The following is a 21,886-nucleotide window of genomic DNA, read 5'->3' on the forward strand; positions in this document are numbered from 1 at the left end:
TAATGTGCAACAGCCAGGCCAATATCAATGTTTGTGATCTGAGTGTTGTGAAGGCAACACCAGCACACAAGCCACTCATGTCCTAGTCATTTTGCTCACATAGGGGAGGGACAGTACCACCCATAGCTCAAGGGCTAGAATGTCAAAACTTCCCTTCTCTTGGCAATTTGTATAGGCTCCCTCAATATTGTTCAAATTAATTGACCTAAAGATATTTAGAAAGCTGACCACAAGTTTACTTAGTGCTGGAGTATTATGTTGCTTGTGTTTTGACTACTTAGCAATTACTACCGAAGCACTCAAATGATATAAATACTAACTAGAAATAAAACATACATGAAGACACTAAGATCAGAACAGTTTAATATCATTTGGAAAAAAGAGAAACCCAAATAAAACTGTTCATTTAAATTTGACAAAACAATGATACGAAGTCTACCTCACGATGCCTGGACCTAGTAGAATCAGAAAAAAAAAAGAAGAAAAAAGACATTTGACCCTGCCCCCTTCTATACCTACAACCCTGCTTATCAGCACAAAAGTCCTTTCACAGTAGTTGCACATATTTCCCCGACCTCTCGACAAGACAGATCAGAAGCAATACATGTGATGCATTGGTAATGAAAGGTATGCAAATTAAAGTGTAGCTCAATCCCCCCCCACTCCCTTCCCGCTAACCCAACCCAACCCCTGGGCATTCTGGAATGGTGTCCATGTGAATCCTTAGTATGGCCGGTCTCTTCTGTCTTCTCTATGGTCACCTCTGAGGGAAAAGGGGAAATAGATCCATAGTAAATTATACTGTACCATGAAGCTAGCTTGATATAGAAATATCTTACCATTGGAAAAAAATCTGACAAAAAAAGTAACCCTAATTCAATATTTTACAGTTCTTTCATGTCTCAGGTATGCCCTCTCCTGGTCAAACATCTAACTGCATGGGAGGGAATTTAAGTCGTGATCAATTTACCTTCCTCCCATCTTGTAGCCCCTGTCACCACCATATCCACCTCCGCCATAACCACCGCGGTCACCTCCACGGAATCCCCCACGGCCTCTGTACCCGCCGCCCCTGTCACCACCATACCCTCGGCCTCCACCACCACGATCTGCAAACACAAACCAGCCATTAGAGCAAGTTCTCCAACAGACCAGTAATAGTTTATAGTATGTGGTTAAATTACTCAACAGTGTACCCGACACCAGTTCTCTACAACAAGCTCATAGCCATTCTTACATACCTCCTCCGCTGTCCCCTGGTTTCGGTGTGCCACACTTGTTGCATTCGTACCTACGCGCAAAGTTCATGTTGCCACAAGAACTGGAAAAGGACAGGGGAACAATTGTCAATCACATTCAAATATGTAGCCATTCCATATGAGAACAGAGTTCAGTGACACGTACAATGTGCGATGGATGACCCATCAAATTGTTTTAACTGCATCGGTCATGCTTCAAATAAAATAATGCAAAAAAAATACCTGTTAGGACATGGCCAGTCCCCTCCCTTGATGTCAAAGTTGGGTCCACCACCACCACCACCACCTCCTCCTCCTCCAAACCCACGTCCACGACCACGGCCGCCAAAACCTAGAGAGCGACAAACACCACTTAACTAAGTGCAAGGGACAAAGGACCTCTGAAGGCCTAACAATAAATGGGTTCCAAAAACATAAATGAATTGTTTAAAAAGTATAAGATATCAAAGGTGTATATAAGCAACTCAATCCTGACCTGTCTACACGTTTTAAAGTTTGACCAGCGTTTGTAGCTTAAACAGTGTAAGAGTTGCGTGCTAAAGACTAACTAAACTCTGCAAAAAAGAAACGTCCATTTCTCAGGACCCTGTCTTTCAAAGATAATTCATAAGAATCTAAATAACTACACAGATCTTCATTGCAAAAGGGTTTAAAACAGTTTCCCATGCTTGTTCAATGAATCATAAACAATTAATGAACGTGCACCTGTGAAACAGTCATTAAGACACTAAGAGCTTAGACGGTAGGCAATTAAGGTCAGAGTTATGACAACTTAGAACACTAAAGAGGCCTTTCTACAGACTCTGAAAAACAAAAGAAAGATGCCCAGGGTCCCTGCTCAACTGCATGAGCGTGCCTTAGGCATGCTGCAAGGAGGCATGATGACTGCAGATGTGGCCAGGGCAATAAATGACAATGTGAGACAGGACGGACAGCTGATCGTCCTCGCAGTGGCAGATCATGTGTAACACATGCACAGGATTGGTACACCCAAATATCACACCTGTGGGACAGGTACAGGATGGCAACTGCTCGAGTTGCACCAGAAATGCAATCCCTCCATCGGTGCTCAGATTGTCGGCAATAGACAGAGAGGCTGGACTGAGGGCTTGTAGGCATGTTGTAAGGCAGGTCCTCACGAGACACCACCAGCGTCGGCTACGGGCACAAACCCACCGTCGCTGGACCAGACAGGACTGGCAAAAAGTGCTCTTTGCTGACGAGTTGCGGTTTTGTCTCAGATTCACGTTTATCGTAGAAGGACTGAGCATTACAGAGGCCTGTACTCTGGAGCGGGATGGATTTTGAGGTAGAGGGGCCGTCTTGGTCTGGGGCGGTGTGTAACAGCATCATCGGACTGAGCTTGTCATTGCAGGCAATCTCAACACTGTGTGTTACAGGGAAGACATCCTCCTCCCTCATGTGGTACCCTTCTTGCAGGCTCATCCTGACATGACCCGCTAGCGCGACAAAGCCACCAGCCATACAGCTCGTTCTGTGCTTGATTTTCTGCAGGACAGGAATGTCAGTTTTCTGCCAGGGCCAGTGAAGAGCCTGGGCTCTCAATCCCACTGAGCACATCTGGGACCTGTTGGATCGGAGGGTGAGGCTAGTGTCATTCCCCCCCAGAAATGTCCAGGAACTTGCAGGTGCCTTGGTGGAAGAGTGGGGTAACATCTCACAGCAAGAACTGGCATATCTGGTGCAGTCCATGAGGAGGATGCACTGCAGTACTTAAATGCAGCTGGTGGCCACACCAGATAGACTGTTACTTTTGACCCCCCTTTGTTCAGGGACACATTATTCCATTTCTGTTAGTGACATGTCTGTAGAACCTGTTTGGTTTGTCTCAGTTGTTGAATCTCGTTATGTTCATACAAATAATTACGTTAAGTTGGATAAAAATAAATGCAGTTGACAGTGAGAGTTTATTTTTTTGCTGAGTTTATAATAAGAAATATGTTGAAGATTAAAAAGTGGGGACTCTTGCTTCGCAAGCCCAAATAATAACTAGAAGTCAGCTTTTACAAGCCACAATTACTTGTTTCTGTGAAATTACTCCTAAAGAAAGATTTTTGTCCATCTTAGACTTTTGTGGGACTTTTTTCAGCCATTAACTGTTAACGCAATAATGCAACTTGGCACAAATCAGCTACTTTAACAAAATCTTCCTCTACTGCTCTCTTATTTAAATCGAAACAAGAATTTATACCAATCAAACAATACAGCTATTTTACTAACCACATCAACATTTCCTCAAACATTTTTTATAAACTGAAATTGACCACTTTCCCAAAAAGTTAAGAGCGTATGAAAATCTTTATCTACTTCACTGCTATTCTAATCCGAACAAAAATACCTGCTATCAAAACAGTTTTAGTAACCGCATTACATTTGAAATCGACTTAAACTTACAGGGTATGATATATTGGTCTACTTTTGTACTATTCAAATCAAGAATAGAATTATCTACTACCAATCAAGTTACTGCTGTTTGCCGGTATTGAGTGACAAAAAGCAGCTAGCTAACATCAGCAAACAGCTCTCATGTCTCGTCATTGAGCAGGCCAAACCGAGCCATTGATACTCATAGGCAGAGGAGCACATGGGGCAGCACAGGAAAAATGATGAGGGTGAAAAGGGCGCTTGAATTTAGAAGAGAGTAATGATCAAGGGGCTGGAACCCTATTATATATATATATAAAATTATTATTTTTACATCTTTGGAGCCCTACAGATTTCAAACTTGGCAGGATGGTGTAAAATGATGCACATTAGGTTACACATGGTTGCGCTATGAGCCACCTTGGACTTCAAAAGGTTAGCCCCGCCTCATAGTTCAACCTAGTCTTGGAATTTGACACATGGGTTCCTCTACCCGAAGAACAAATTTGCCATCTGGACCAATGTCACCATAATGGATCAGCCACCATTTTCAAAATGGTATATATATATATATATATATATATATATATAAAATGCACCTGCACAGTGCATTTATACGGAGACTTGATTACACACAGGTGGATTGTATTTATCATCATTAGTCATTTAGGTCAACATTGGATCATTTAGAGATCCTCACTGAACTTCTGGAGAGTTTGCTGCACTGAAAGTAAAGGGGCTGAATAATTTAGCACGCCCAATTTTTCAGTTTTTGATTTGTTAAAAAAGTTTGAAATATCCAATAAATGTCGTTCCACTTCATGATTGTGTCCCACTTGTTGATTCTTCACAAAAAAATAGTTTTATATCTTTATGTTTGAAGCCTGAAATGTGGCAAAAGGTCGCAAAGTTCAAGGGGGCCGAAAACTTTCGCAAGGCACTGTATATATATATATATATTTTTTAGTTAGTTACAAAATCTAGTAGTTACAAAATCTTATGACACCACTAAACAGATCTCTAAAACTCTGTGTACAATATTTATAGACCAATATCGTTATATGTATTCTAAAAACAGGGGTTGGAACCGGTTCGAGAAACAAAAATACATTTACGGAACCTGGAACAAAAGTGAACCATACTGTTCCGGAACAGAACCGTTATTTTCCGCTGCAGGCATTTTTTTGGTACTTATTCCCACAACAAAATGCAACAAAGCTACTATAGAAAGCCCTATGTCACTCAGAAACCTATTCATGCCTGCCTGCAAGTTGAAAACCTTAGCCAATGTGTGTGGGCATGTCACCCATTGAACATGTTTGAGATCTCTGGATCAATGTGTTCCAGTTCCTGCCAATATCGAGTAACTTCGCACAGCCATTGAAGAGTGGGACAACATTCCACAGGCCACAATCAAACAGCCTAATCAACTACGCGAAGGAGATGCGTCGCACTGCATGAGGCAAATGGTCACACCAGATACTGACTAGTTCTGATCCATGCCCCTACCTTTCATCTGTGACTAACCAATGCATATCTGTATTCCCAGTCATGTGAAATCCATAGATTAGGGCCTAATGAATTTATTTCAAGCGACTGATTTTTTAGAATATATGAATTAAAATCGGTCGTCAATTGGATGAAAACCAAGCTAGTGACCTTTGTTGTTTTGGTTCAGTACACCAGCACTTTAGATTTGTTAAGCAGCAGCACGGCTTGGGGGGAGGGGTCATGTTTCAGAGGACTCATGACTTGACCTTTGCCTCACCAGAGCCCGTTTGGGAGTTGCAGCGATGAGACAAGATCACAATTGAATATCAGAAAAGGGGGGTAATAATCCACTTTTTTTTTTACTGATACATTGACTAGGAGGTTAAAATGCAGACTCATCTTTAATTTGAGGGTATTTTCATCCCATCGGGTGAACAGTTTAAAAATGAGAGCACTTTTGTACATTAGTCCCTGCATTTTAGGGGACCAAAAGTATTGGACCAAATTCACGTTTTAAAGTAGTAAAAAGTTCAGTAGTTGGTCCCTTATTCATAGCATGCAATAACTACACCCATCAAATTAATGGGATGCTCTTTATTTTAAGATGGTCATATCAAGGATAATTTACCTATTTGATTTAAATTGTGTGCCTTCCTTCTAGTAGCCCATATAAATGCATTGAATGACATTCATACATGGAAAAGGTCCAAATAAATCAAAAGGAAGAAGTGTCTGTAGTTTAGTGTCTCCTATATAAACTCAGCAAAAAAAGAAACGTCCTCCCACTGTCAACTGCGTTTATTTTCAGCTAACTTAACATGTGTAAATATTTGTATGAACATAAGATTCAGATATAAACTGAACAGGTTCCACAGATGTGACTAACAGAAATTGAATAATAAGCTTTCAGGAAGTGTACCACATCTTCCCTGTAATGCACAGTGTTGAGATTGAATGCAATGACAACAAGCTCAGTCCGATGATGCTGTGACACCGCTCCAGACGATGAACCCTCCACCTCCAAATCGATTCCACTCCAGACTACAGGCCTCGGTGTAACGCTAATTTCTTCGACGATAAACGCGAATCCGACCATCACCCCTGGTGAGACAAAACCGCAACTCGTCAGTGGACTAGTCCTGCCTGGTCCAGCGACGGTGGGTTTGTGCCCATAGGCGACGTTGTTGCCGGTGATGTCTGGTGAGGACCTGCCTTTACAACAGGCCTACAAGCCCTCAGTCCAGCCTCTCTCACCCCATTGAGGACAGTCTGAGCACTATTGTGCGTTCCTGGTGTTACATAGGAGGTTGTTGTTGCCACCTGCCCCACAGGTGTGATGTTCGGATGTACCGATCCTGTGCAGGTGTTGCTACACGTGGTCTGCCACTGCGAGGACGATCAGCTGTCCGTCCGGTCTCCCTGTAGCGCTTTCTAAGGCTTCTCACAGTACAGACATTGCAATTTATTGTCCTGGCCACATCTGCAGTCCTCGTGCCTCCTTGCAGCATGCCAAAGGCACGTTCACGCAGATGAACAGGGGCCTTGGGAATTTCTTTTGGGGTTTTTCCAGTCAGTGGAAAGGCATCTTTAGTGTCCTAAATTTTACTAACTGACCTTAATTGCCTACCATTAGTGTCCTAACGACCGTTCCACAGGTGCATGTTCATTAAATGTTTATGGTTCATTGAACAAGCATGGGAAACCGTGATTAAACCCTTTATAGTGAATATCTGAAGTTTTGGATTTTTACGAATTCTCTTTGAAAGGGCCGTTTCTTTTTTTGATGAGTTTACATGCATACATACAGATATACACTGAGTATATCAAACATTAAGAACATTTTCCTAATATTGAGTTGTGCGCACCCCCCAGTTGGGGCATGAACTCTACAAGGTGGCGAAAGCGTTCCACAGGGATGCTGGCCCTTGTTGACTCCAACAGCCATGTTAAGAAGGCTGGATATCCTTTGGGAGGTGGACCATCCTTGATACACACGGGAAACTTGAGCACCAACTGGTGCGCCCGGCACCTACTACCATACCCTGTTCAAAGGCACTTAAATATTTCGTCTTAACCAATCACCCTTGAATGGCACAAATAATGTCTCAAATCCTTATTTAACCAGCCCAGCCCCCCCCCCCCCCCCCCCATTTTAAAAATTTATTCAGATTAATCGATATATGCGTTGAAAAATGATATTCCGTCAACCTCTAGACTCCAATTAGCCAATTAGCTTTTGGAAACGTCATTGGCCTAGGGGTTCACGTACTTTTCCCAACCTACACTGAATGTTTAAATGTATTTTTCTTGTCTATATTGAATACAATAATTTGTGCGTTATTAGTTTAAGCACACCGTTTGTCTATCGTTGTGAATAAGATGAAGATCAGATCAAATTTTATGACAAATTTATGCAGAAATCCAGGTAATTCCAAAGGGTGCACATACTTTTCTTGCCACCGGAGCTGAGCCATAACGGAGACTGGGCATCTACCACACCTCATAATGGGGTGGTGATAATGTATGCTTATGACCCCCCCCTTATGATCTGCACTCACAGTCATCCACTAATTATCTTGTCATTTTTGCAAATAAGTGTTCTCCTCCAGGCCGAGTAAACCATGTTGTGCGGCTCGCAAAAGTGACAGCATACAGGGACACCATTTATCAACTTTACTGTGTAAATCTAAAAATGATTATGGTGACTTATAAAAATAAATAAAAATGTTTTGCTTTAAACACCAAAACTATTGCTGATGGGAAACCTGAACAAATGTCTGAGCACAGCCCTGGTTGTCACTCAACTAATAAAGCGCAATCTATTTCTACAAGCATTTAAAATGCTGAAGATGTGCAAAAATCTGGAATAGACCCATCACCCCTTGGAGTTTTACTGCCCGATTCATGTTACATTTGGGGTCCCTACGGACTGATGCACTCATATCGCAAACCAGAATCCATTTTTTATTTTTTATTGGTGAATTGTTATACCCAATGGATTTAAAGGGCATTTTTAGCACAAAGATAATCTTGTGTTTTTGGCAAAATCACCCACAGGAAGTTGCAGCAACATTTGAATGCTTGTCAACCAAAAGTGAATGAAACATACCTCCTCCTCCCCTTCCTCCTCCTCCTCCTGCTGCACCGCCACCCCTCTGCGTGAACTCGGCTCTTCGGGTGGCAAAAGACACTTTGAGGGGTTTCCCTTGGAATTCTTTGCCTAGAAGAAAATTGACAGATTAGAATGGAACAGAAGAACTGTAGACAGCATACGTGCACAGGAAGAGAGAGTACATCCTTACCGTCAAACCACTCAATGGCTGCTTTGGCAGAAGGTGGATCATCAAATGAGACAGTGGCCTCTCCCTTCAGTCTTCCAGTAGCCTTGTCAGAGTACAGGTTGATCATGGGCAAGCCAGTCTTCTTGTTCAACTACCAAACAGGACACAAAGATTAACACGGTGACACAAATCTGGGTAATAAGTACTTAACTATTTTTCCACCATAATTTGCAAATAAATTCATTAAAAATCCTACAATGTGATATTCTGGATTTTCCCCTCATTTTGTCTGTCATAGTTGAAGTGTACCTATGATGAAAATTACAGGCCTCTCATCTTTTTAAGTGGGAGAGCTTGCACAATTGGTGGCTGACTAAATACTTTTTTGCCCCCACTGTATTGCGATTTGATACTGTGATTTTATTGCGAGTAAGGAAATGTATTGTTAAAAACGGATTGTTACAAAAAAAAAAAAAAAAAAAATAAGTGAGCCGATTACTCCTATTGACGAGATGATTTAATTACTGTAAACCATTGGAGCCGTTTCAAATTTGGATCACAATATCCTTAAAATGCTAATATTATCTTTAGGTAATCTTAGGAAGCCATGGCAGGTGCAATTACAGGTGCAGATATCAGATGAGTTGGGGGAATGTATGGAAATGACTATATAAAGCCACAAGTAACCGAACAAGGGAGTTTCAATTCAAAGTACTACATAGTTTTTTAATGAGCCCTGATAAACTTAATAAAATTAAGAAAGGAATGTCCGCTACGTGTTGGAGGCAGTGTGGACAAATGGGTACTTCATCATATGTTTTGGCAATGTCCAAAAATCCAGCCCTTTTGGTTTGAAAGGGCATCACAGGTATTATTCAACCCGTGTCATCTCCTAGGTATTGTTCCTGTGAACATAATCTATCAATTTAAGTGGAGAGGATTGGAGTATCTTTTAGTAGCAGCAAGGAAATGCGAAACAAAATGCTGGAAAAATTAACATGCACCCTCAAAAGATGTGGTTAGGTCTATGCGGGGAACTTGCTGACAGAGAATTACATCAATTTTGCAACATTGACAGCATAGGTATGAAGGTGTCTGGTCAGAGTTCCCGACATACTGCACTGATCTTATTCTGTCATTTCTGGGGGTTTTGTTTGTTTTTCTGGAGCTTTAACCAAATTATATTCTTATTCAGACCCTTGAAATATGTGCTCTATACAGCGAAAATGTACCCTTAACATGTGAATGTAATTATGCTCCTTTATAAAGACCACAAAGAAATGCTGTGTTTGAATGGAACATGTTATTTATGTGCTCGTGAATAAAAAAATTTTTTTTACAGTGCAGAAAACATGTTGGCTCACTTTATTTTTAATTTATCTGTTATTTTACCAGGTAAGTTGACTGAGAACACATTCTCATTTGCAGCAAAGACCTGGGGAATAGTTACAGGGGAGAGGAGGGGGATGAATGAGCCAATTGCAAACTGGGGATTATTAGGTGACCATGATGGTTTGATGGCCAGATTGGGAATTTAGCCAGGACACTGGGGTTTAACACCCCTACTCTTACGATAAGAGCCATGGGATCTTTAATGACCTAGTAGTTTAATGACCGTAGTTACCTACACAGGGCAATGTCCCCAATCACTGCCCTTAGGCATTGGGATATTTTTTAGACCTGAGGAAAGAGTGCCTCCTACAACACCACTTCCAGCAGCATCTGGTCTCCCATCCAGGGACTGACCAGGACCAACCCTGCTTAGCTTCAGAAGCAAGCCAGCAGTGATCTGCAGGGTGGTATGCTGCTGGCATTTTTTAAATGATGAGAACAAGCTATAGGATGAACAATACCAGTTTTGGCGCAGGTACAGCCGACTATTGCTAAGCTAAGGCTACCTAGCACCAACATACACCAAAAGTTTATAGATTTTTTTTTTTGCGAATCGATACGAGTCAAAATATCAATATAACACTACAGACCTGTCAACCTTGAATTTGTATGAATACCAGGTCAGCGATGTAGCGCACATACGACACCCACACCGCTCAAATTATAGGCAAAAGCACTGCCTAATAATGATGTTGGCATTAGACTGCTTCAGTAGGAATTGTAAGCTTATGACTTATGGGTACTTGGTAATTGGCTGCTATTCAGTAGCTCACTAGCTCCCCCTCAGGAAACTTGGGGCATTTTTGAAAAACCTTTAACAGCCATTTCCTGAAACCTGGTCTTAAACCATGTTGCCAACACTGAAGTCTTGTTCTGCCCTAAATGAAAGTTCTCAATTACAAATTTTTCTAGATAAATGTAGATGTAATAACTGATTCATTAATATAGGCTTACTAATCTACAGTAACAACTTTATGTAAAGGACGGTATTGGCAGAACAGCTCTCTGCCATGTCCGTTTCCATTGACGCAGCGACGTGCACTACTGAACTACTGCACGTTTCCTTGCTCGTCAATGTGCTCACGTCTACTACCTTTGTTGACTAAAATCTGTAGCTAACTACCTTTGTCGTAATGACACCTTAACTAAGGAGCCAACTTCACACGGTTGAGTCAAAAACCACAATGTGCCAATAGTAGCCCATTTCAGGGGCGTTTTTATGTACCAGCGTACTTGTGTGCATGGTACTCAAAATGTCTGCAGGTTGGCAGGTCTGATACAGTCCAAAATAACAGTGCGATATTTAACTAAACACCCCCCCCCCCCCCCCCACTAGTACCCATGCAAGTGAATAGGGAGAAGCAGTCCCCGTCCAGAAACAATCACTCAATCCATACCTTAATGATCCCAATCTGTTTGAAGTAGTTGCCCACTTCATCACTTGTGACATCTTCTCCCAGTCCCTGGACAAAGATGGTGTTGTTGTCAGAGTTGTCCTGTTCCCCACCGCTGCCGCTACCTTGGCTACCACCACTACCTCCAGCTGGGGACAAACATCGAGGTACTACTCAGCAGATACATCACTTGAACCAGCCTGTTCTGTGGCATTTGCTTGTGAGAGACTGGAGGTCTGTGTTAGTCTGGCATGATTGCAGGATGAGTCAAACCCTAGATTGAATTTCAGGGCAACAAGAAGCAAACAAGCATGTGCAACTCACTTGGTTCATCCCTTGAGCCGTAGTCTCGAGGACCTGAAACACAAATGCGAAAGGTGGGGAAAGCCATGAGAATCTGCACTTCGTACACAACACAAATGCATTCAACATCCATACAAACAAGAATTTGTCAACTCTCTACCAATAGTGTATGCATGAGGCTACTTTAAAACATTTTGAATAAGGCAGTTTACAGCTTTCTGCTGCAGTGTTGAGACAGTTGCATCATATATATCTCAACACCTTCCAACATGGGCAGAACTGTTTGAGTTTAGAAGAAATAAAAAATCTCTCCCGTTTCTAGCCAGTTTCCTTCTTCGCCACAGCACACATCTCATCTTCTGTCATTTACATTCAACATTGTCCTCATGCAACAATACCATTATGTATAAACTTCAGGTTTCATGTGCTAAAAGACCTAAAGAGCATATATGAGAAAACCCCATCCCTAAGAACAATAGGTGGAGGCCCTTGAGGTTTGGACAAGAAAATGGTGGCATTCAGTTTGTTTTGCTTTCTTTCTCACTCCCGTTTTTATCTTTGCTAATCAACCTTTTTCCTCCCCAACCGAGACAGTTCTGATGCTCGTCACTTACCACCGTAATTTTTGTAGCCACCACGGTCACCACCTCTGCAGAGGAAAAATTGTAGATATGATGGGTTTCCTTTGTCCCAACAGAGCTCAAAGCTCCCCTACATCCCCATCAGTATGCACTCCTGCCATGGTGTGCGACTATCGTGGAAATGTCTTCCCACTCACATGGGAAAGTGTTATTCTTGGACGTTTTAAAATCAAATGGACAAAACTTAGCAGAACACCCACTATGTACAAGTAGGTTCTGATGAGTGAAGAGGCTCTGATGGCTAATGTGTAAATTTAGATTGCTACAAGACCAGATTTGTTCCAGCATTCAGTTTGCTAACATTTTTTGATAAAAGTTACTGATAGGTCGAAATGGTTTGAATAGTTGCGGCACTCGACAAGACGAGTGTTCTTCCATTGAGTGCTTATATGAGCTCCATTAGCTGAGGTCCAAGTTTTATTTCATTCACTGAAACCTGTAGTATAAAATGTAGATCCAAAGTTAACACAATACAAATGTCTCCATGTCAAATATACAACACTTAAATGAAACCTGTTGATGTACAGCAGCTTACAATGTTCCTTGGGTTTAAACTTGTGAAAATCAGGTCACTTCAAGAACAGATCACTCTGGGGCATTGTTTAAACCGTTCATGGGGCGGTTCTCAAAGCAACATGGGGGGGGGGGGGGGGCAAAAACAATCCTCATTCCTAGAGACCAGCTAGACTATAGTCTTAACTGTGCACAAAAACAGCCAATGAATGGTTTTAATTAGGAAATTAGCGCTCATAACAGCCAGCAGGCATCGTAGCAGATAGATCTTAGATTGACGCCACATTTGATATACATGTATTGAAGCATTCCAACCTGCCTCTGATGTCTATTACTTGTCAGGGACCATGTAAAATGAAATCTAGATTGTCAGCAATTTTTAGAATGTGACAGTACTGTGGCAGACCTACTGTACGTGTTACTCAATGCCATTACTAAAATGGTTGTTAAAAGCTACCAGTTACAAATAATGTCTCAATTTCAAATGATAGCCACAGAAAATATAAGTCTTCTTGCCAAAATACTGGGTTAGGCTAAAAGGTCCTCTACACTGAAAGCTACTTGGCCAAGATCTATACTTGCTTGTTTTTTCAGAACTGACCCCTGTAGAGATTGCAAGGTGAACCGATTTCTGGCAGGCAAATGTCCTGACTATGTTCAACAGCCTTGTTAATGAAGATGTAAAAAAGCTGGGGTCTACAGGATCCTTGGATGGTGAAGTGACTTAATCCTCAAAAACCCTATGTAGTTCATAAAGGGGGTCAGGTGAACAGTGTCCACTTAACTCTTTGCACCACAGGTGTCAGTAGCAGACACCCCACCATGTCATCTGTCCCACAAGCCTTTTGAGCTTCTCATTTATTGCCATTTGCTAGCAAGGCCATAATCAGCTAGAATATTGCATGCATATTTATGATTGAGAATGAATACAAGTAATTGCCTCACAGGTCATTGAAACCATAGAAATATAATTCAAATTGTATGAGTGAACCCTCAAGGTGAAACATAGCACATCTAGGGCTGGGCGATATAGACGTAAGTTTTAACGCAACATTCCAAATGCCTGTATAGCTAAATTCAAGGTTTACATTTTTTTGTTAGTTTTTGAGCGTTCTGTGTCTTTTTTTGTATCGCCTCTGGTCATATAGACACCGGAAAACTGACATTAATTTTACTGTAATAGACAAGAAGTTCTTTTTATGTCTCAACTCCTGAAATATAGAACAGACCCTATTAAAACGAGAGTATGAATGAACATGTTGTGGAAAATATTAAAAGGAATTGGCAACTTGTTCTAATTGAGAAATAAGCATCTTATTCAGGTAGGCCACTTGACATCAATATCTAAACAAAGTGAACAGATAGGGTGTTCCAACAGTTGGAGATGGACAGGCGGGTCGTTAGCAAGAAAATAGATCTAAACTTGAAATATAAAATATCAGTTGGCTACTCACTAGCACTTGTGCTTGAGAGATTGAACCCTGTGCTTATTTTCTATAATGCCTGTTACAAGAAGTTGGTGATTATTAGATGTGCATGGTTATTGTTCAATTTGTAACAGAAGTTGCATTTTTCATAGAAAGTCTTTAAAGCCAGATCTGTGTTCATTGCGCAAAAAGCAAGTTCAACTATTTTGATAAAATAATTAAATGATTAATGGGTCTTATGGTTATAGTGGGTCCAGGTCATCTATAAGTCTTCGCTAGGTAAAGCCCTGCCTTATCTCAGCTCACTGGTCACCATAGCAACACCCACCCCTAGCACACGCTCCAGCAGGCATATTTCACTGGTCATCCCCGAAGCCAACACCTCATTTGGTCACCTTTCCTTCTAGTTATCTGCTACCAATGACCACCGAATTGCAAAAATCTGCGAAGCTGGAGACTTATCTCCCTCACTAACTTTAAGCATCAGCTGTCAGAGCAGCTTTCCGATCACTGTACACAACCCATCTGTAAATAGCACACCCAACTACCTCATCCCAATATTGTTACTTATTTTTGCACCCCAATATCTTTACTTGCACATATATCACTCCAGTGTTAATGCCACTATGGCCATACCTCCCTAACCTTACTACATTTGCACATCAATTTTTCTACTGTGTTATTGACTGTACGTTTGTTTATCCCATGTTTAACTCTGTTTTAGTCACACTGCTTTGCTTTATCTTGGTCAGGTCGCAGTTGTAAATGAGAACTTGTTCTCAACTGGCCTATCTGGTTAAATAAAAGTGACAAATAAATAAAAATGGTTGTGGAAGGCTTATATTAAGCTTAGGTATAATTTTACAAGCCCCGAAATCATTAGATTGTTTGAAATGCAGTGTATTGCCCTTTAATTGCACAACAAAGCTTATTTAGACAACTTTTCAAAAATCAAGATGAAATATTGTGACTCAACCAGTTGGGGAAATTTTTTTAACTATGATTTTTAGGCCATATCGCCCAGCCCTAAGCACATCCCAGGTGAAAATAGCAGGGTGGGGTGGGAGGTGAGGAGGTATTAGTCCATGTGGATGAGGTATGGGGTGATGGACCAGAATGGTGAGGAGGTATCATGCATTGCGTTGGAAGGAACATCTACCTGGCATGGGTGTTGCAGAAGTACCTTGCGGGTGGTCACGCTCTGGAACTTACCCCATACCAGATGGAGGGCCGCCTCTTCCACCCCTGTCGTATCCCCCACGCTCGTACCCACCACGCCCTCGGCCTCTATACCCGTCAGAAGAGCCCCTGTCTGAGCCCCCATCATCTCCACCATACCTCCTGCCCTGACCGCCTTCACCTGGGGCAAAACACAGGCACACAAGCCCTTTGAGTTGTGGTGTTGACTTTCTTTGAACACGTTTTATTTCCTGTTTTATATGGCACTTTGTTTTATATGTACGAGATCCTTCTGCAATGAAAAGTTATTATTTTTATTAGAGGCATTCAGCCATAGTTAAACAGGCCAGTCTTGCCAAAGATGGCTATGAATCGCTGATCCTCCATCTCAAATAAACAGGAAAAAAAGGTATGCAGAGATTTGCAGGCCAACTGGACAATTGATCAATAAAAATTTGTGCCATGTAATATATAAATTAATACAATAACTAACCTTCACTTCGACCTCTGTAGCCGCCTTGAGCTTGTCCATAAGAGCCGCCACCAGCAGCGCCACCGTAGGAACTCGGCTGACTGTATGATGACTTGTCAGCGCCACCATACCTTGAGAAGTTCTCACAACAATTATTCTCTTGAGACACCAACAAAGAGTTGAATAATTAACAAAAATTTTACATTTGCAATGATATTAGACCACTAGAAAGGCAAAGTATGTAACTGCAAGCAATACTCGTTTAATGTAGTGCCAGTGGCCTTACCCAGCAGCGGAATCAGAGCCTTGTTGCCCAAAGCCATCATAAGGCTGGCCATAACTTGCCGCCTGTGTTGTTTGGCCATAACTTTCTGCTAAAAAAAAGAAAAGTTATGTATTACAATCAGCAACTTCTAGAACTCAAATAATTTCCCATGACTCTATATAAGTTTTACATACCAGACTGTCCATAGCCAGCGTAACTCTGTCCACCATACGAGCCACTTCCATTTCCTTGACCGTAGGCCTGTAATAAGCATTGAACTGTTATATGAACAAAACTGTGATGAAATAACATAGAAAATAGTTTCAAACAATTCTCAGTGAGAAATTGAGGGGCCACACATACCTGCCCACTCTGCTGAGCAGGAGGATACGTTCCATAGCTGTGGGAGGGAGAGGTAAAGTTAGATATCTTAATAAAGACATTCTCTGGTACTTTTGTATACTTTATAGCCAGTAGTTTTGAAAGTAGCACTCACGAGTCAAAAGTGATGACCGAAAATGTACGTACTACGTCACATATGTGCCCCACGACATTGCTCCCCCCATTCTGCTGTCTCCAATGAGCCGCTGGGCCCGCCCGGCAACCTCATAGGAAACGCTGGGCAGGCCTCTTGCTAGCTGCCACTCAAATGACAAGGGCTGAAGCTCATTGGCTAGAACTAGAATTGCTAAGGGGCTGGCCCGCTTGGGGGGGGGGGGTAGGAAAATGGAGCAGCGTAGCTTCAAGAAAACACTGTTTCAAACTAGGGATTTTGTGGCCAATTGAGGTAAGACAATTATTCTGCTCATAGATCATGCATGTTTGAACTACACATTGATGCATCCATCCCAAAGCGGGAGATTTATATATATCAAAAAAATTGTTTCAATGCTTTTAGTCACCGGAACATGTCTTGAATTCAACGTAAACACCCCCAACAACTGATTTGGAAGTTTATTTCTAAAGCACAACATCAGAGATGCCAACTTATGGTTAAAGTGATTAAACGTCCTAGCAACAAACTCAGCCATAACTTAACTTTGGGACACATCGTGAGTCTATTTGTTGGACTCCCGGAGTTGTGCATCATTCTGGTGGCTGGCCATGGAAAATAACCCTACCACAATATAGCCAGGTTCACCAAAAAAAACATACCCAGTCCCAGGGGAGGCAGGGTAGCCTAGTGGTTAGAGCATTGGACTAGTAACTGAAATGTTGCAAGTTCAAATCCCCGAGCTGGCAAAGTACAAAATCTGTCGTTCTGCCCCTGAACAGGCAGTTAACCCACTGTTCCTAGGCCGTCATTGAAAATAAGAATTTGTTCTTAACTGACTTGCCTAGTAAAATAAAGTTAATAAAAAAATAAAAAAAAATCCATGGCATATGTATAATCTCTAGGAACTCTACTTACCAGATGTCAAGTGAAATGTGTTCCTCGCTATCAAATAAAAATCAATCCAACTACTGCCGAACAGCACCATATTCCTGTAGATTTAGACAGCAGGCTGCCATTTGACCACACACTTCCCCCAAAACTTCCTACCACTATCTAGACAGCAGGAATATGGTGGGGTTCATCTGGTAAGTAGAGTTCCTAGATATTATACATATGCCTTTGTTGACAGGAAACCGTTTTTTGTGTAGCAAGCTATATTTTGGTAGTCCCCCCACCAACACGATTCACAATTCCCGGAGTACAACCAATACAGACTACCGATGTGCGCTGAAGCCAGGATAACGGTGGATATGCCTACAATCTATTAGTTAACCCGTCAAAACCATAACAATACATTTGTGAATCAAGCATTGTGTGGCCAATTGGATAGTTTAGAAATTGTATAATCGCTAGAGAGTGGTAGCTAAATAGAAAGCAATATTGAGTAGCTAACGTATTCATTGTGATGTCACGTTACCTTGGAGCGCCAGGCTGACCGTAACCCGAATCTGTGAACGAGAAGGATATGGGTGATTGGGTGGCAAAATTGCTACAACTAACGTTAGCTATCTAACCAATGAGCTCTCTGTTAGTTAGCCATTGAACAAGTCACATAATACGAATGTTAGCAAAGATTTTCGTATCAACCCGGACGTAAACCTGTAGTTAATTTATCTTGCTAGATTACTTTAGATTATATCGATAGCAAGTAAACTTTAGCTAGCATGGTAAACTGTACCAACGTTGGATGGAAACAACATTACGTTATCATAAAGAACGCAGTGCAAGTTAATATGAAATGTATATAAATACACGGTGAAAATAGCAGGCCTTGGATAGCTAGCTAACGTTGCCTAGCTAGCGAACTACCGTAGCCAATAATATACATGTTTCTCGTTGACTAGCTAACAACGTTAGTACCGTGCTAACTAGCAAGCTAAAAGGACCACGCTGCGCGACAAAAATGGCGGTCAATTCTCATCTACAAGACAAACGAAACAGTAAGAAATATGGTTGAGCGAGTCAAAATAACAAAGTACGTTTACAGAAAGCGGCATACGTTATAATAATTTAAAAAAAGGAGGTAATAAACTAGCCAACAAACTATGGCTAGTGTTTATTCTGATGGTCGCCCCTGAAAGCTTGCTAAACTAACGTTAGCTCGCTGAGACCATCCGTCTCAGAGGTTTCATTTAACATTGTATAACAAATGTGACACAAAAACATGATATTGAACAAGTCACGTACACTTAGTTCATACTAAACTTACCGGAGGCCATTCTCTTTTCTAAAAAAATTCGATGAATCACTTTTCAACAAATTAAAATCCCAGTAACATCAGCGCACAGCCGCACACACTGCGGCAATTATGAACTCTGACCTGCCGCTGGGTTGAACCAACTTCTGTGTAATAAATCATTTGCGCATAATAATTTGAAACCAAGTAACTTTCAAAACATGTGAGTTGAATATAGCTATGTTCGTATTGAATACGTGTCAAACATCTAGTGACACGGCACATTAACAGTAGTTAGATTTTTTTTTTTAAATACCCCTATTGTTAGATAATGGTATGTTTCATGTTGCTCCGTTTTCTTCTTTCCGTTTGATTTCATCTTCATCAGCCGATCGCATGGAAACGATCGACTTGGAAGGAGCTAGCCCAGAGGGGTATACAATCAAGCAGGATCAAGGAGTTGGCTAGCTAACTTGAACTTCAAATGGCCATTGTCTTTTTGACTCAACTACCAAAAAGACATGAGTTTTGCTTGCTTAAACGGGAAGTTCAGCCATTTTTACATGTGGCCTTATTTTCCTCTTTATGTGCTTGTAGTTGATCCTCCAAACATGTAATTTTTTTGAGAGAAAATGTGTCACATTTTGCTGAGTCCAAAACAACTCCAATTACATCAGAATCTCATTCTTGAGGTCTCTGCACTCAACTATTTATTTATTTTCCCACTGTGCCATACAACCATGTTTAAATTATTATTTTTACAACAAAATTATGGATTTATGGGACAGTGGAACATTCTTTAAAAAATGTAGTACAGAGGCATTATCCAGAATGAGATTCTGATGTAATATGAGTTGGTTTGTAGTGTTTTATAACATGCTTAGACACATTTTCATAATGCATTGTAGTGTATGGCAAGGGATGCACAGAAAGAGTGTAAATATGGCCACATTTAAAAACGTCCCCTTTAAAAAAAAACAAATCTATAGATATTTTTGGTTATCAAAGTAAGCTGATGGATCCTGCTTTGTAGTATACCCCCTTGGTGGCCTTTTGTGTGTGTGATATACTTAAGTTGAGACTACTTAAGTTATTATGCCTGTTCATCTCTGGTAAAGGGTAGATAGCAGCAACGTAGGGCCTCCATTCATCAAACATACTTTTATCCATCACCCAACCGGTCACTCTGGGCTCCTGAGTGGCGCAGCGGTGTAAGGCACTGCATCTCAGTGCTAGAGGCGTCACTACAGACCCTGGCTCGATTCCAGGCTGTATCACAACCGGCCGTGATTGGGAGTCCCATTGGGTAGCGCACAATTGGTCCAGCCGGCATTGTAAATAAGTAATTGTTCTTAACTGAATTGCCTAGTTAAATGAAGGTTAGGGTTGCAAAGGGTCAGAAAACTTTCTGGTACATTTCTAGAATTTTTACTTAACTTCCAAGGAAAATGTAAGCCCGGGAATTTTGCTTTAAATTCATCAAAAAGTTATCTTATAACAGGGAACAACCTTTTCTGTGGGATACACAAGGCAATTCTAGGTCTTGTGGCATATTTTGGTTAAACTATCCCCAATTCAATGGAATTGCAACCCTCTGCATGCACAGTGCATTCTTCAATCATATGTGCAGTGCACTCTTCCATCACATGTACAGCTGATTCTCAAGAACTTGCACACTAATGAGATGCTATTGAGCCCACACTACTACACTATCTGAGCCAAGGACTACATGCTTTCTGGTAAGTTTTGATTAAAATACTTGATGGGGTGAATAGATTTTATGACATACATTATTTTTTGTTAACTAGTAAATAGTAGCCTACAGCAAAGTGATGTTTAAATTATTTCTAATTTAACTATTTCTGCTAGTTAGTTTTTGCCACCATGTGGGTTATAGCCTGCTTGAGCCTGCTAACTTAGGAGTGTTAATTCAAATGTTTCCATACATGTTTAATTTTAAAACACATCTTACAAAGGAGTTGTTTAATCTAACTGCTTATCTGTACATGGAATTATATATATTTTTTAACTAATTGTCTTCCTAATCTTTACAAGAAAATGCCACGGGCACTATCTGACATGTGGAGACATTTCACTGTAGCTAATGTAGAAGGAAAAGCTGTGTACATTTGCAAATATGGTGCCAAACCATATGTGGAGAATGCAACAAAGATGCAGAATCATCTGGCCAAGCGCATAAAGTTCCCTCAGCCCTCACAACCTCTAACAAAAGTCCCTCTACTTCTATTCGAGGTGAAAATTATGAATCAGACATCTTATCGATAGCAACAGCTCATGGTCCTCCTGGAATCAGAAGTTTTCTTGACTCAATTGAGTAACGTAGTCAGAGAAATGACGATGAATGTCTTGCTCGAGCTGTATATGCAACTGGTTCACCTCTGTTGCTCACAGGCAATGTGTATTGGAAGAGATTTCTGAATGTTCTTCGCCGAGCATACACCCCTCCACCCAGCCATGCTTTATCTACTCATTTGCTGGATGCAGAGTTTAAGCAAATCATAGAGAAAGCAGACTGTATCGCAATCACCTCTGATGGGTGGTTGAAAGTGCGTGGGCAAGGAATAATTAACTACAGCGCCACCCCTCAACCAGTATTCTACAAGAGCACAGACACAAGGGACAACAGACATACTGGTCTCTACATTGCAGATGAGCTGAAGGCAGTCATCAATGACCTTGGACCACAGAAGGTATTTGCACTGGTGGCAGACAATGCTGCGAATATGAAGGTGGTTTGGTCTAAAGTGGAGGAGTTCTATCCTCACATCACACCCATTGGCTGTGCTGATCATGCATTGAATCTGCTCCTCAAGGACATCATGTCACTGAAAACAATGGATACACTCTACAAGAGAGCCATTGAAATGGTTATGTATGTAAAGGGTCAAGTTGTAGATTGCTGTGCTGCTATCTCACCAAGCAAAGTGAGAAGAATAAGAGCATCACATCCAAAGCTGCCCAGCAACACCCGTTAGGGTGGTGTTGTCATCATGTTTGACAGTCTCCTGGAGGGGAAGGAGACCAAGAAATGGCTATATCACAGTATGCCGATATGGACAGCCCCATCAAGAGGATCCTCCTGGATGATGTATTTTGGGAGAGTGGTTAGCAGCCTGAAACCTATAGTAGTAGCCATTGCATGGATTGAGGGAGACAATGCCATCCTGTCTGATGTTCAGACTCTGCTTGCA

At 41.3% G+C, this 21,886-nt stretch overlaps 1 protein-coding gene across 3 annotated transcripts; it reads right to left on the bottom strand.

The window, feature by feature from the left end:
* Window positions 1–341: 341 nt before the first annotated feature.
* LOC109908844 (RNA-binding protein FUS) lies at window positions 342–18,840 on the bottom strand. Of its 3 annotated transcripts, none has more exons than XM_020507569.2 (16): window positions 18,708–18,831; window positions 17,916–17,946; window positions 16,366–16,402; window positions 16,197–16,263; window positions 16,024–16,108; window positions 15,759–15,868; window positions 15,299–15,446; window positions 12,120–12,154; window positions 11,527–11,559; window positions 11,206–11,351; window positions 8,438–8,567; window positions 8,245–8,355; window positions 1,482–1,590; window positions 1,242–1,321; window positions 971–1,109; window positions 342–763 (listed from the first exon to the last, which is right to left on the bottom strand). In XM_020507569.2, exons 1-16 carry the CDS (start codon window positions 18,715–18,717, stop codon window positions 724–726), a joined length of 1,311 nt encoding a protein of 436 aa, XP_020363158.2. In that variant the 5' UTR covers window positions 18,718–18,831; the 3' UTR covers window positions 342–723. The 3 variants fall into 3 exon arrangements, with proteins under 3 accessions (XP_020363158.2, XP_020363157.2, XP_020363159.2); XM_020507568.2 differs by having other exon boundaries at window positions 16,024–16,111; XM_020507570.2 differs by lacking the exons at window positions 12,120–12,154; window positions 15,299–15,446 and having other exon boundaries at window positions 16,024–16,111; window positions 18,708–18,840.
* Window positions 18,841–21,886: the final 3,046 nt, after the last annotated feature.

Source organism: Oncorhynchus kisutch, linkage group LG18 (genome assembly GCF_002021735.2).
Source record: "Oncorhynchus kisutch isolate 150728-3 linkage group LG18, Okis_V2, whole genome shotgun sequence".
NCBI lineage: Eukaryota > Metazoa > Chordata > Actinopteri > Salmoniformes > Salmonidae > Oncorhynchus > Oncorhynchus kisutch.

Coding starts and splice junctions, on each gene's coding strand:
- LOC109908844 (XM_020507568.2), bottom strand. Junction 1,110..1,241: donor ACCAGGGGACAGCGGAGGAG/GTATGTAAGAAT, acceptor TTGTGTTTGCAG/ATCGTGGTGGTGGAGGCCGA. Junction 764..970: donor GGCTACAAGATGGGAGGAAG/GTAAATTGATCA, acceptor CTTTTCCCTCAG/AGGTGACCATAGAGAAGACA.